Genomic DNA, 13,300 nt, shown 5'->3' with positions numbered 1-13,300 from the left:
ACGTGGTTATGTCACCTCGTTGTGATAGTTCATCTTGCACAATGTTAACAGTTCTATTGTTCTGTGGAGCACGTGGTGGAGACCACAGTCAGGAATGGTGCAGTAGGCACAACTGGACATGAACCTTTCCCAAGCTTTCATATGACTCTAGTTCTGTCTGTCTAGTTGTGTCTGAGTATCAGCCCTCCCTAATTGTTTTGGTTAATTTAAGAGCATAACTAATGACCTATGTAGGGCTGCATTAACTATAGCACCAAACGTAATGTTAACCATTAAACGAGAGCGGCACATATTTTGTAATTGTAAAGTGTTTATTTTATAAAAGTATTTTCATTTTCATTTTTTTTTGGACTATGAAGAAAACGTTATACAAGACAGATCTGAAGGATAAATGCTGGCTAAGTTATTTATAGGTATTTATTAACCGATTTTAAAAGGAGATTCTCAATTCAACTGTATGTTTTTTTGCTTTTATTTTTTTACCGTAAAATACAAACCAAAAAACAAATTGATATACTTTTAAAATATGGAAATCAAGTACATTCGGAGAGGGACCACTGTGTAACTCTACATTGTATAGAGCAGCAACCTACTGCAACTTTCTCGCACCTGTCATATGGTGTATCTCCACATCACTGACCTGGGTCTCAGTGATGGATAATACATTCCGCTTGTGACATAAAAACGCAACGTTTCTTTTGTAAGATAGATTAGGAATTAAATTAGGTAGCTGAATAAAACAAAAAAAAAATAGATTGTATGTCATAAACGACGACAGACGACGATGAAGATGACATTATTGAGTTTTTTTTTTAATAAACAGAGTTTTAAAGTTAAACACGCAGAAAAACATATTGCTGAATTCAAAATGAAAGCAGAATTCACAAACATACATTTCTAAACAACTATTTAGCACATGTCTAAGTAAGGAGTTATTTTGATATAGTGTCATAATAATGCAAGCCTTTTGAAATCATAGAGGTGATAAATTATATTTGTAATACAAAAGTAGTTCAACAACTTTTTATAATTTGGTGTAATTGTTAATGTGTTTACTTACTTCACACTTATTTTATTTTACTGGCTCAAGGTTATTAATTTATTATTGCTCAGTGTTTTCCATAAAGTCTTTAAACAGTTAGCCCTCATGTCTTCTCTACATGTAATTAAATATTGATTATGGAGAAAGTTATCGTACCGACTGCCACTTGCTAGGAGTCAAGGGAATAAATCAAAACTTTGATAAGTAGAATGGTTTATTTTAAGCTTTTAACTTACAATTTTAGTAACTTAGATGTATCATAGAGCGCAATGATCATGAAATCCTTCCTTGAAAATGTTCGTATCTTACTATGCAGTTAATAAGTGTAGCACCTTTTTGTTTTAGATTATATCGTGCAAAACAAAAGCTAATAAAACAAATGCCAAACATACGCGAGTTACGCGCATTACGGCTAGTTAAAAAAACATGTAAGAATCCCGCGCTAACCGCGGGGTCGCGCGTTCAAGGTCGCGGAGTGAAAGTGACGTGCGCGAAGTGGTTAACACCGAGTTTTGGTGAAGGGACCATGCAGTGTTGGGGAATTCGAAATCTATATCGATTTCGTGGGAACCTGTTTGATAAGCGCTCTTTTTGTTTAAACTTGCGAAATTATTTGGTAAAGAACAACTGTAAAAACAATACAAACATTTTTAACGTAAATATGTATCTGTACATATTGACATAATAAGGTATATGAGTACGATGCTTTCCCACTTCCTTGGGATACTTTATACTTGAAATAATAAATGATGAAGTAGGTAAAGGTGTTTACTTATTCTATTTTGAAATATCTGAAGTCCTGAAAAGGGACGTGATACCTCTGAAACTAGACATATTTTAAGGATGTACTAGATAAAAGCGAAAGCATACCAGATATATCCGGAAAAATCTAGATAGCTTGTAACCCTACACGTGGGGCGGCTCACGTGACTCAGCTATTTGCACTATTGTCACAAAATTTGTACTGTATTCAAAGGGAATTAAAGCGACACACTGGGTCTATCTCGGTGTGGTATAGGGTAGGATAAGGGTTATGTATTTTATTTTACTTTATTCATCATAAATACATGGTGCGTATTTTCTCTAGAGTCAGTCGTACAAAACCCATCAGATAAAAAATATACAACCATCATCATTTCGACATCTTAAAAATTTGCAAATTAATTGAATATTCTAACCCGTATGTAAATCCGGTCAAGTTATCAGCGTAGAAACAATCTAGATCTGTAGCCATTCGTAACCTTGTGTGAATTATCGGATGCTAGCAAAGGTTACTTGTCAAGATCATAGACAGAAAAGATAAAAAAATATTTACATAAGTCTATTCGGCCATAAGCTACATAAGGTTCTGGAATGGAGGCCGCGTACCGGAAAACGCAGCGTGGGACGTCCACCTACAAGGTGGACCGACGACATCGTAAAGGTAGCAGGGAAGCGCTGGACGCAGACCGCTGCCAATCGATCAACATGGAAAGCATTGGGGGAGGCCTATGTTCAGCAGTGGACGTCCTATGGCTGAAATGATGATGATGATGATGATTCGGCCAAAATAGGCTAAAGTTGACTCTATATTACGCTTTGCTGGTTCGCAAACATTGCGGTTCCTTTCGTAAGAAGGATAACTGCAATGGAAAATGCCTCATTGGTGCATCATGTAGCTATAGTTATGGTAATTGAATAATACTTTTGGATTGCTGTTAAGGATATTTTAAAAGTAACTTGTAGTATTAGGTATGAGGATTGATAACAATAATTATGTACGTACCTACTTAGTCAACTGATATAATTTTGATAGTGCAGTGCACTTGACTGCACTGGAACATTGAATTTTTTCAATGCACCTGTTTTATAGAACATAAAATTCGAGCAGAAACTGCACACCTATGAGTTCTAGAGCCTCCTAAAGCCAGTGCTCTCGTAATAACTTTTCAGAGATTTCACTCCGTTCTTAAAAAGGCTAACGGAGGAATATGTCGAAAATAGTCAACGTTCAGTTGCCCCCAATGCATGTTGACAATGAAGCTAAAACAAGGTGTCTTAAAAGGAAGGTTGAAACGTAACTGTATTGACTGAGATCACCTGTGACTCACGTATTATGACTGAACTGAATTTATGTAGGTATAGTAAATAGTGTATAACAATTAGCAGTTCTTTTCAAGGATTTAGCTATTGTTGTTTGTAGGTCTGCAATGTTGTTACCTACTTTAAAATATAGGTCTAATTGCGCTCTTCTTCTCAGCACTGGCCCATTTGTTGTCCCTTAGCAATGGTAGGGTTAATATTGGGATGTGTAAAAGTGCTTTTTACCCGACTGCGCCAGAAGGAGGGTTATGTTTTTTAAAAGCCTACTAGCAGAAATAAAATGAGTTTTGTGAGTTTTTAATAGACCTATCACATCTGTGATGACACAATATCTAGCTTGATAAGCTCCGGTAAATAGTGAAACATTTTGATGTTTGTATTTCAGACACAATATGAATCTTAAACCTAATACATACGTTATAATGCGACTCCATGTTGACATTTAAGTCACAAAAGGCCAAACCAGAAACGCCAAAAGTGGCTCCCAAAATGGTACAAAGAGCTTCTTGCGGAATACAAGATTTTTTCGGGTTATTAGCAGTTATTAACAGTTATTAACTTACGCAATATGCTCATTAATGGGAAATGTGGTCTCTTTTCGGAATTACAAGGAAAACTGAAACAAAAACAATGTTTCTTCATTATTTGCAGCTGCAACATTTATATCGGCTTTCTTGCACCATTACGAAAGTGGGACTTCATGCTTTCGCTAAACATTGTGGTTTAACTCAACTGTCTGTTGTTTTGATGTCTACAGGTATTCTAGACAACTACGAGTATTACTCTAGGATCGATTCCCAACAAAATGCAGAAAAAGTATTGACACATTAATTAAATCATCAGAGACTTCCTATGATGATGAATGCCTTATGATTTTGTGCATTAACATTTGTCATATCAGGCAACTAAGACTGGCGTTATTAATTGTTATAATCCCCACGATAGAAGAAGTATAGAAAGCGCCATATAAGCGACAGAAAGACCATGAAATACAATAACGTAAACGAGTCGTGCAATTTCAGAATTCATAACTTACCTCTTTATTTCGTTAAATTGCTCAATTACCAAGATACCAATTTTATGAAATTTGTTCCAAATTGAGCCTCAATCTCATCTCGTTAAGTTAAACGTCAAATATGGTACGTTAATAATGTAATATGACACCCCGTTGACAACTGTAATTTTTATCAATGCATTTAAGCCAAAACAGAAGCGTTCTCTGAAATTGGTTGGGTGGAGGGACCGTATAAAATATAATTCACCGTAATTTAAAAAAAAAGTTAATCCTTAGAATTTAGTTTGTTTTTTTTTTCATTTATTTAACAAGTAAAAAAGACAGTTGCATTGGGACAATTACACTTATAGCTTTGAGTAACCACTAGGGTTTGATATAAAGCTAACGAGTTCACAGTAAAGGAGATATTCCTCGAAGCGCACCCATTTTGACGCGCACCTAATGAAGCGCACCTAATGAAGCGCACCTGTGTAATGTTACCCTAATATTTTTTATTCATCTTAGTAGGCATAAGTAGATTTCGTTCAATATCTTGTATTAGTAAACATAGGTGCGCTTTGCGGAATAGTTTAGGTGCGCTTCATTAGGTGCGCCTCAAAATGGGTGCGCTTCGAGGAATACCCATATAAAGGTAAGTATCGCACTCTCAAAACGACAAAGTGCAATCGTGTTTCTAGTGACCCATATACCTACTACAAGTTGCACAACAGTTGCATAAGTACGCCGCAACTGCATGCTATGACCATTCAGCTGTTACCAAGTAATTTGCGAAATTACTGCACGCTACTGCACATCTTTATTTGGCCGAAAGTGTACTTAGCATCGCATTACCGCCAATATAATAATTATCTTATCGAGGCAATAAAAAATGTAGAGCGTGGTCAAGAAATTGGTCGTGCGTTTTATTGGGTGTTTTATATTGGAGTTTTCTTGCATTGATATATTTTATACAAACCTGTCAAACAGTAGAAAATCGTTTGTTGAATCGTTAAAATAATATGACTGCTTAATTAGTCATACGAACGATACTGTCTTGTTCGTATGCTTGTAGACCGACCACTGTATTTGCCTTGTGAAATACTGGTCTACAATTAGATAGGTTATATTTTTGTTATGACCAAAGTAAAAAAAATATATGAAAAGATAAATGAATGTACCTAATAATTACTATAAGTAATTGTATTTCCATCTAATGAATAGTATCAAATCGGGAAAAAAATTGAAAGTTTTTATGCTAAGCGATAAGTATTTTGTATTAAAGATTTTTATTTTGACTTTTAATCCGATGCATGTGAAACCTTCTTTGGGCAAAGGCTAGTGAGAAATTAGGACAACTTGTTTCAATGATGTACAGGTTGACAAATATCAGGTAAGGTGGTTAACCCACTTTGGCGAGAGCCATAGGTTAGGTCGGCGAACCTCTTTGCAAATTACATACTCCTATAAATTACCTAATATACCCAGGACTAGTATTATGTTATCTAAGTATAGTACCCCAATAGAGCTATAGGTATATTGCTTATGCGCCGGCGCAACGAAGGAAATGTGCAACTCGTACTAAATGTCGCTTCCTTTAGAGGATATTGTAACATCATTAATTAGTATTGAGTTTGTTAAGACCTTGATTTCGATTATTACTGATTTATCGTGATTAGATTGACGATAAAATATTTATTTAATGTTTACGAAAGTAAATTACTGCTAATTGGAATACAGGACCTGACTGGACCTGTCAAACAGTCCGAAGGCACTAAGCGTTTAATAAGTAGTAATTAACATTGATATAATGAGTAATAATACTGCTGCCTTACCAAAAAGGGCGCAATAATTTTATTCTGAAGTCAATGGTGGTCCGAAAGATGTATTTTTTTACATTCTCATAATATTAAGGGTTATTCAAGAACGTGATGAATAAAAAATCCGGTAGGAAATATGTTACTTAGTTAAATAAGGTTTAAGTCCAGAATAGAAAAACTTTAATAGATCCAAGCCATGTTATTCTGTCAACTTTTTATTATTAAGGTCTCACATTCCGTGTCAATTCGAAAGATCTTGTTAGTTTATTACGTGTTGAAATAGTTTCAGACTTCATAAATTAAACTTTACTGCAATCGAAAACTGATTTCTGTAATGTAATTAAGATACTATTAACAAGTTTCAAAGTAATGTTTAACTACCTACTTAGGTACCTACCTTCCATGTTGTGAGGTCATCTCGATTTTTCTGAAGGTACTACCGGTTGACGTAAGTTTGCTATATAAAATAAGCACTAAATATGTTAAGCATCTTTATTGAAAAGCATTATCAATAATCCTTTAAAACGACGTCGACATAAACTGTTTTTAGGAAGCTCTCTTGGCCTGCGTTTCACCTAATGGAAAGTGATGATCAGGTCGAAGGTGGAAGCGAGTTTCACCCAAAATCCTCAACCACAGAAAAACTGGCTATCTTACCTTTAACTGTCGGACTTATAACTAAATGTTCTTTTAGTAACAAAAGATTTTATTGTTGCGGTACCTAGGTAGGTATGTCTATGAATCAGGGGGGCAGAAGCTAGTAGGTATGCAATATACAGAAATGTTTTAGATTCTGTCGCATTTGCATGCATTCCGTACCAGCGGGGCTACTCCGAAAAACGTCATCCGAAGTTTCGAATGTTGCCATCCCTCTCGCACAAAGCGAGATGCTAGCATGAGCGACGATGACAGACAGACCTGAAACTACGTAAATAGCGTTTCGGAGTAGCCCCCCAGCATAGATAGAGCACAGCATGGCGACCAAAATATTGAAAGTGAACGTATCACGGCAGCGGGTTCAATAAATTCCTGATCTATGAGTTCTAGATAGGACAATCTAGTTCCAATGTCTTCTATTTCACTGGTAAAATATTGGTTTACAATAACAATGTACCAGGACGTATGGGTGTAATTCATGTTTTTTGCTTGCTGACATCTAGGAATACTTTGAAACAAATATTTAAATGAGGATAATGTTCAAAACCATTGCATCGATTTTAAAAAACCTCACTAGATTCTAAAAGTTAAGCAAAATAAAAAATACATTTCTACAGTAACTCGAAAAAGTAAAAAAAAAGATTTCTTCTTCTGTCCTGTGATTGATCAATCAAAAGCTTCAATCTTTGCTGGTATAATTGAGTTTTCTGTATTAAGGACTGTTCCTTTGCTTCTTCGATTTCTCAGCCTTCGTATAATACGGAGTTTGTCGTTTCAGCCAAATGACGTCCACTGCTGGACAAAGGCCTCCCCCAAGGTTTTCCATAATGAACGGTCCTGCGCTGCCCGCATCCAGGCTCTTCCCGCGACCTTTACCAGATCGTCGGTCCACCTAGTAGGAGGCCTGCCCACGTTACGTTTTCCAGCCCGTGGTCACCACTCGAGAACTTTCCTGCCCCAACGGCCATCGTCTCTACGAGCTATGTGCCCCGCCCACTGCCAATTTATTTTAGCAATTCTGCGAGCTATGTCGGTTACTTTGGTTCTCCTGCGGATCTCCTCATTTTTGATTCGATCACGCAGGGAAAATCCGAGCATAGCCCGCTCCATCGCCCTTTGGGTGACCTTGAGCCTTTGTATGTTTCTTAAGCAACATCAGTTTACAATAAGCAAACTAGCTAATGGAGCTCTATAAACGTGTTCCAAATTAAAAGAGAAAGAAATCCTTGAAACTGTACTAAAAATCGAGACATAGTAAAGTACTTTGACAACCTACTCAAACCATTAGGAGGTAAATGGCGTACAAAAAGACATTTTAAATAAGTGCTTATAAAAATGTTCCTTGGTCTTATTTCGAAATCGTTCGGCCATAAACTGTAATCATTTGGTGATTAACTTTGGCTGTTATTTTTACTTTTATCCCACTTGCGATGGATGACCTATGCTGTGCGTAATTCGATTTAAATGATACCTTTAATGGATTCTTAGACCCTTATGGAACGACTCTAGTGAACCTACATTCCAGAACTTTTCAATTCTTCGACTGGACAATACAGGGTGTCCCAAAAAGTAGAGTCAAGCCGAAGCCCAGAGGTAGAGCATCACTAGGGCTATCCAAATCATCCCCGTATGTTCCGCGATTTTTGATAGTTTTCGAATTATGATTGTTTTAAATTTCTGCGCTTAGGCACTTTTTTGGTCACTGTGGCGCGAATAGTCAAGTTACATGCTTGTTTTTTTTTATTATTATTAGATTCAGATTCAGATAGAGATTCAGAAGTATTTACGGGTTATTCCGTATTCGACCCATGACAACTCAACCCATTTCTTCAGTCATCCCAAATTAGTATTCCTAGCTCAACCCATTACATAATTTCGTTATTCTACCCAAATGCATTCCTTACTCAACCCAAAGTAAATATACCAAAAATAAGTATGGATAGCAAAACAACGTTTACTGTTTTTTCAGAAATTTAATAATGATAAATACTTACTAGTATGTACATTGATTTATAATTAAATAAAAAAAAAATAAAAAACGTCACCTACATGAAAAAATTATAGATATGAATATGTTGATTAACTAAAATATAACAAAGATTTTATTTTATTTTAAGGTAAATACATAAACAAATTAAAAGGCTGAAAACTTACCGGGGGATTAGCTGTCCACATGAATACTTTTATTATTTTTCTTTTGTCATCTCATACCGCTTGAAAATAAAGATGGAATTAGGCGGCCGCTGCCGCGGCACGCTCACTTCGCTCGCTTCGCTCGCTCCGTTCGCTCGCCTTCGCGCGCTAAGGGTCACTGTTCTAACCTAACCTACTATTTTCTGCAATACCTACTTTCTGCAACCATACTATTTTCTGCAATCTCTTTGTTTTACATAAAATTCTTGTGAAAACCACGATCATGTGCCTTATGCTTTGATTTGTGGGTAACGGTGGGTAAGTATGTGAAGTGTCAATTTGACCAAACAAATTATTTGGGATATAATATTTGGCAAAATAAAACATTTGCTATATAAACATTGCCAAGTAAAATTTTTCCAAATGATAATTTGACCAAATGAATTAGTTGCGAAAAGTACAGTATTCTGTTGCTAAAAGTTCATTTGGGAAATGAAACTTTGGCGATAAGTTGTTTGCGAAGTGAATTTGGCGAAAAGTAATTTGGCCAAACGGAAGGATACCGTTTTCCTAGCGTTTCATTTATTGGACACGATTTTATTATATTTATCTTTAAATAAGTTTCACGTTATTCGTGACGTCATCAAATTCATGACGTCTTGGGCGGGCCCTGTTAGCCTAGTTAGTGAAGCGCCTAGGAATGGGCGGGTAATTTTAATTTATTGTTCATTTCATCCCACTACATATTCCCGTTTTTAATTTTAATTTTATTTGGAACCGAAGACATTCTGTATCATAGTCCCTTGTTTCTTAGCCCTGTTTTATAGGATGCATCTATAAATGAAACTGTGTTAATACTTTTATTTTATGTGTAGTTATATTATAAATAAACTTTATTATTTATTTAATATCGAGAATTCTTTACAATCTAACGGCCGCCAGGCTTAGTAGTTTATTAACATACATACCGGACCGAGTTCACGGGGTCACGGGTGCGATCTCCGCACAACGCAAACATACGTAATATATTTTGTACTTGTTTGTTTTTGGGTTTTGATTTACAAAAAAAAGTAGTCTGATACCCATAGTATGTACAGGATCTGCCTAGTTGGTTGTCCTTCTAAACAACTGGCAAAACCCTTAACCTGATAGAAAGTGATGATCAGACCGAAAGGTGGAAGCGAGCTTCACCCAGAATCCTCAACCACAGAGGAACTCACTATTTTACCTCTAATAGCGGGAACACAACATAGCTGTTATAACATAGTTAATATGGGACTACTACATGGCCAGGGATAATTAATTCCTTGACTTCTTTGAGCGTGAATGTTTAACTCTTATTGCACTGTACTTAAAGTAAATTTTACGCAATTCCAGAGGCCCTGGACGTGATCAAGGAGGAGCACACGATGCCTGCTCAGCGCAGCAGGAACAAGAGAGAAGTTCCATTCACGCACGACGAGAAACGGATCGCTGGGGTGAGCTAGACCTAGTTCTTAAATTTTTGTATGGACTATTCATTGTCCAACTGATAATAATATCTTTGAAATATAGTCAACTTATTACTAGCATGTAGTGATAATATGATACTATGGAAAAATAAACTTAACATCAGGTGCGATTGTGGTCAAATACCTGCCTTGTTATGCATAAAAAAAAAAACAAATTGTTACATTATCCAACAACATTTCATCGTTGAGTTTAAAAGTTATTTTACGAGTATTGTATACTAGCCTATACCAATAGTTCAGCAAATGGATTTTGGGTCTTACTTATTACAAGTCTGTAATAAGTAAGACCTCTGTGAGACTGTCATAAAATAGGTCGTGACCTGAAATTTTCTTATCTTAATTATCAAAAGAATAATTAGCATAACTTTAACTTAAGGGATGGTTTATCCCATATTTACCCTAATATCCCATCTCTTTCAAGTTGTTTTTGTGATAAATGAATCCTTTAAATCAGTGGTTCTTAAGCGGTGGTCCGCGGTCCACTGATGGTCCCTGGAGGTATTCCAAGTGGTCCGCGAAGTGCACTTGCACGCCTTGGTCAAAACCACTTTTAATTGATTTTTGCAGTCAAACTGGTTTACTTTTGACCGATTGTGATTATGAGGTGGTCCCTGACAAGACAGAAATTTGGTAAAATGGTCCTTCATGACTTAAAGGTTAAGAACCACTGAAAAGCTAGAGAGTAATACCCGTTTTCACCATCAATCCCTAATTTTTAAGTGACCCCTGTAACACATAACAGGAATTTTGTTTTCATAGGGGTCACTTAAAAATTAGGGATTGATGGTGAAAACAGGAATTAGACTTTGATTCTAATGTTTTGAGTTTGATTCTCAGATAATAAATCTATAAATCTTTCTAAAAAACACAGAATAATAATTAATAAGTACCTACTGTAGTATTCACAAGTGTCACAACTTATTAGTAGGGTAACAAGTGTTAAAACTTTTTACTAAAATTGAACTCTACCTCTACGAGTATACACTACAAGTTATGTAATAGTTAAATAAGTGTTGATTCCATTAACATATCAAATTCTTTTGTTCCAGTGCCTCCTACAATGCGTTTACCGAAAAGTGAAAGCGGTAAGTACTTTTACCGCGGATTATCTCCGCCATCGACGTAAGCGCATACTGCACAGATTGGTTTTCGCCTTGCCATTGGAGATAATAATCTTATATAAATTATAAAAAATCTTTTGAGTTCACTTACAACGAAATATAGGTAGGTTTATGACTAGTGAAATTGAAAACATGAATAACACAAGTAAAACAGCTAAAAGGGAAATCATTTACCGCGGATTAACTCCGCGATCGACGTAAGCGCATACTGCACAGATTGGTTTTCACCTTGCCTTAGCTTTAGGAGATATAATCTTATAGAAATTATTAAAAAAAACTTTAAAAAGTTCACTTACAACGTAATAATATGTACCTAATAGGTGTTATGACTAGTCAAATTGAAAAAAAAATTATTACGACGATCTGGTAAAGGTCGCGGGAAAAGCCTGGATACGGGCAGCGCTCCTGCGCTCATTGTGGAAAACCTTGGGGAAGGCCTTTGTCCAGCAGTGGACGTCATTTGGCTGAAACGAACGTACGAATATTACGATTAATCGCTAAAAAGAGAAATTAAATCTCTGGACTGAGTTAAACTTAATCCTGTAGTTTATTGAATCCTTGAAATAATATATCGTATTTTAGTTTTAAAATAAATATCGAATTCGCCGCTTGAGTCACTAAAACATTTTTTGTTATTCGAAATTACCTTTAATTTATTGGACATAAAGAAACCTTTCGATGTGTATTTATTAATAAAACTGACGTTTATTATAAACGCTGGTAATATTCCCATAAAGGTAGTCGAGGTCGCTCCTCCTGTGTCCCGATGAAAAAATAACCACAAAAATCCATTTTAAATCGAGTTTTAATGCTTTATGGTTCTGTCACGAGCTGATTGCTCCAATTTGTTAACGATAAAACTTGTGGGTTATGTCGTAAATTGAAAAACGAAAAAAAGGAATGGCCACTCCTATTTATTACTTACGAAAAAAATCCCTTCAACAGAAATATAACGGCCATAAAAGCGGGCGAACACGTTGTAATTTGTATTATAACTTGCTTTATTATTAGTACAAGCGAATTGTAATTTAATAGTGCACCAGTCCAAGGTCTCCGTCGTGTGCTTTGTTATTTTTTATGGGAATGCAGATCGATCTAAAAAGAAATAATTATTTTTAGCAGTGGTCCTCTAGATACAAAAAAAATTGCTATAAAAAGTGTGCTGCTGTACCTAGTAGGTACATTTCACTTTACTCCACTAATTGAATGAGCATAGTTGAGTAATTTAAGGTCGTACTCCACCTGCCTATCTAGGCAAAATAGGTTTGATCTCAAAAGGTATTAGATTTTTTGCAAGTTGTAGTTAGTACCTACCTATTTCTTAAAATAAATAAAAGGCTGATACAATGGTGACTGAGTTTCTTTCGACATAGTTGTCGCGAAATGACGGTAGAGCAAACTATACTTGGGAAGTTTGAAAAAATCAAAATAAAAATAAATATCGTAATTTAATCGACTGATGCTCGACGTTTTCACCATCAATCCCTAATTTCCCTGACTTCTTTGAAAACATAAAAAAATCCTGTATGTGTTACTATAGGGGTCACTTAAAAATTAGGGATTGATGGTGAAAGCGGGCATGAGACTCTAGTTTGGAAAAGGCTGTCTTACTTGTTTACGAAGACTTACGATTATAACTAAGGTTGTGTAATATAATTGTAAATTGAGTAAATACTTCAGGTATGTATTGTATTGCTCCTGGCTACCAGCCTCGGCACAATGCGTGATACGAATGCTTGAGTAATTTAGATGAAGCATCAAGATTCCAATAATACCTAGTATAGCCTGACCAGGAACATAAAAACCCTCGCCATGTTGCGGAAAATTAATGGTACTAATTTCTTTTAATGGCAACAGTAACTGAAAACTTCATTGACATGTCACCTTGCATGTCAGTCTATTGCTGTCAAAGTGTAAACAAACTTTATTTTAAATGTGCGCAA

The 13,300-nt window shown here is 35.8% G+C and overlaps 1 protein-coding gene across 1 annotated transcript in view; it reads left to right on the top strand.

The window, feature by feature from the left end:
- Positions 1 to 13,300, top strand: part of LOC135071228 (general odorant-binding protein 70) — a 29,408-nt gene that overhangs the window by 12,889 nt on the left and 3,219 nt on the right. The window contains exons 3-4 of the mRNA XM_063965011.1: positions 10,103 to 10,203; positions 11,286 to 11,321. Coding sequence (XP_063821081.1) covers positions 10,103 to 10,203; positions 11,286 to 11,321 — 137 coding nt within the window. The remainder of the gene's footprint in view (positions 1 to 10,102; positions 10,204 to 11,285; positions 11,322 to 13,300) is intronic.

This window comes from Ostrinia nubilalis, chromosome 4 (genome assembly GCF_963855985.1).
Source record: "Ostrinia nubilalis chromosome 4, ilOstNubi1.1, whole genome shotgun sequence".
Taxonomy (NCBI): Eukaryota; Metazoa; Arthropoda; class Insecta; order Lepidoptera; family Crambidae; genus Ostrinia; species Ostrinia nubilalis.
This window is presented reverse-complemented; position numbering and strand designations above follow the sequence as displayed.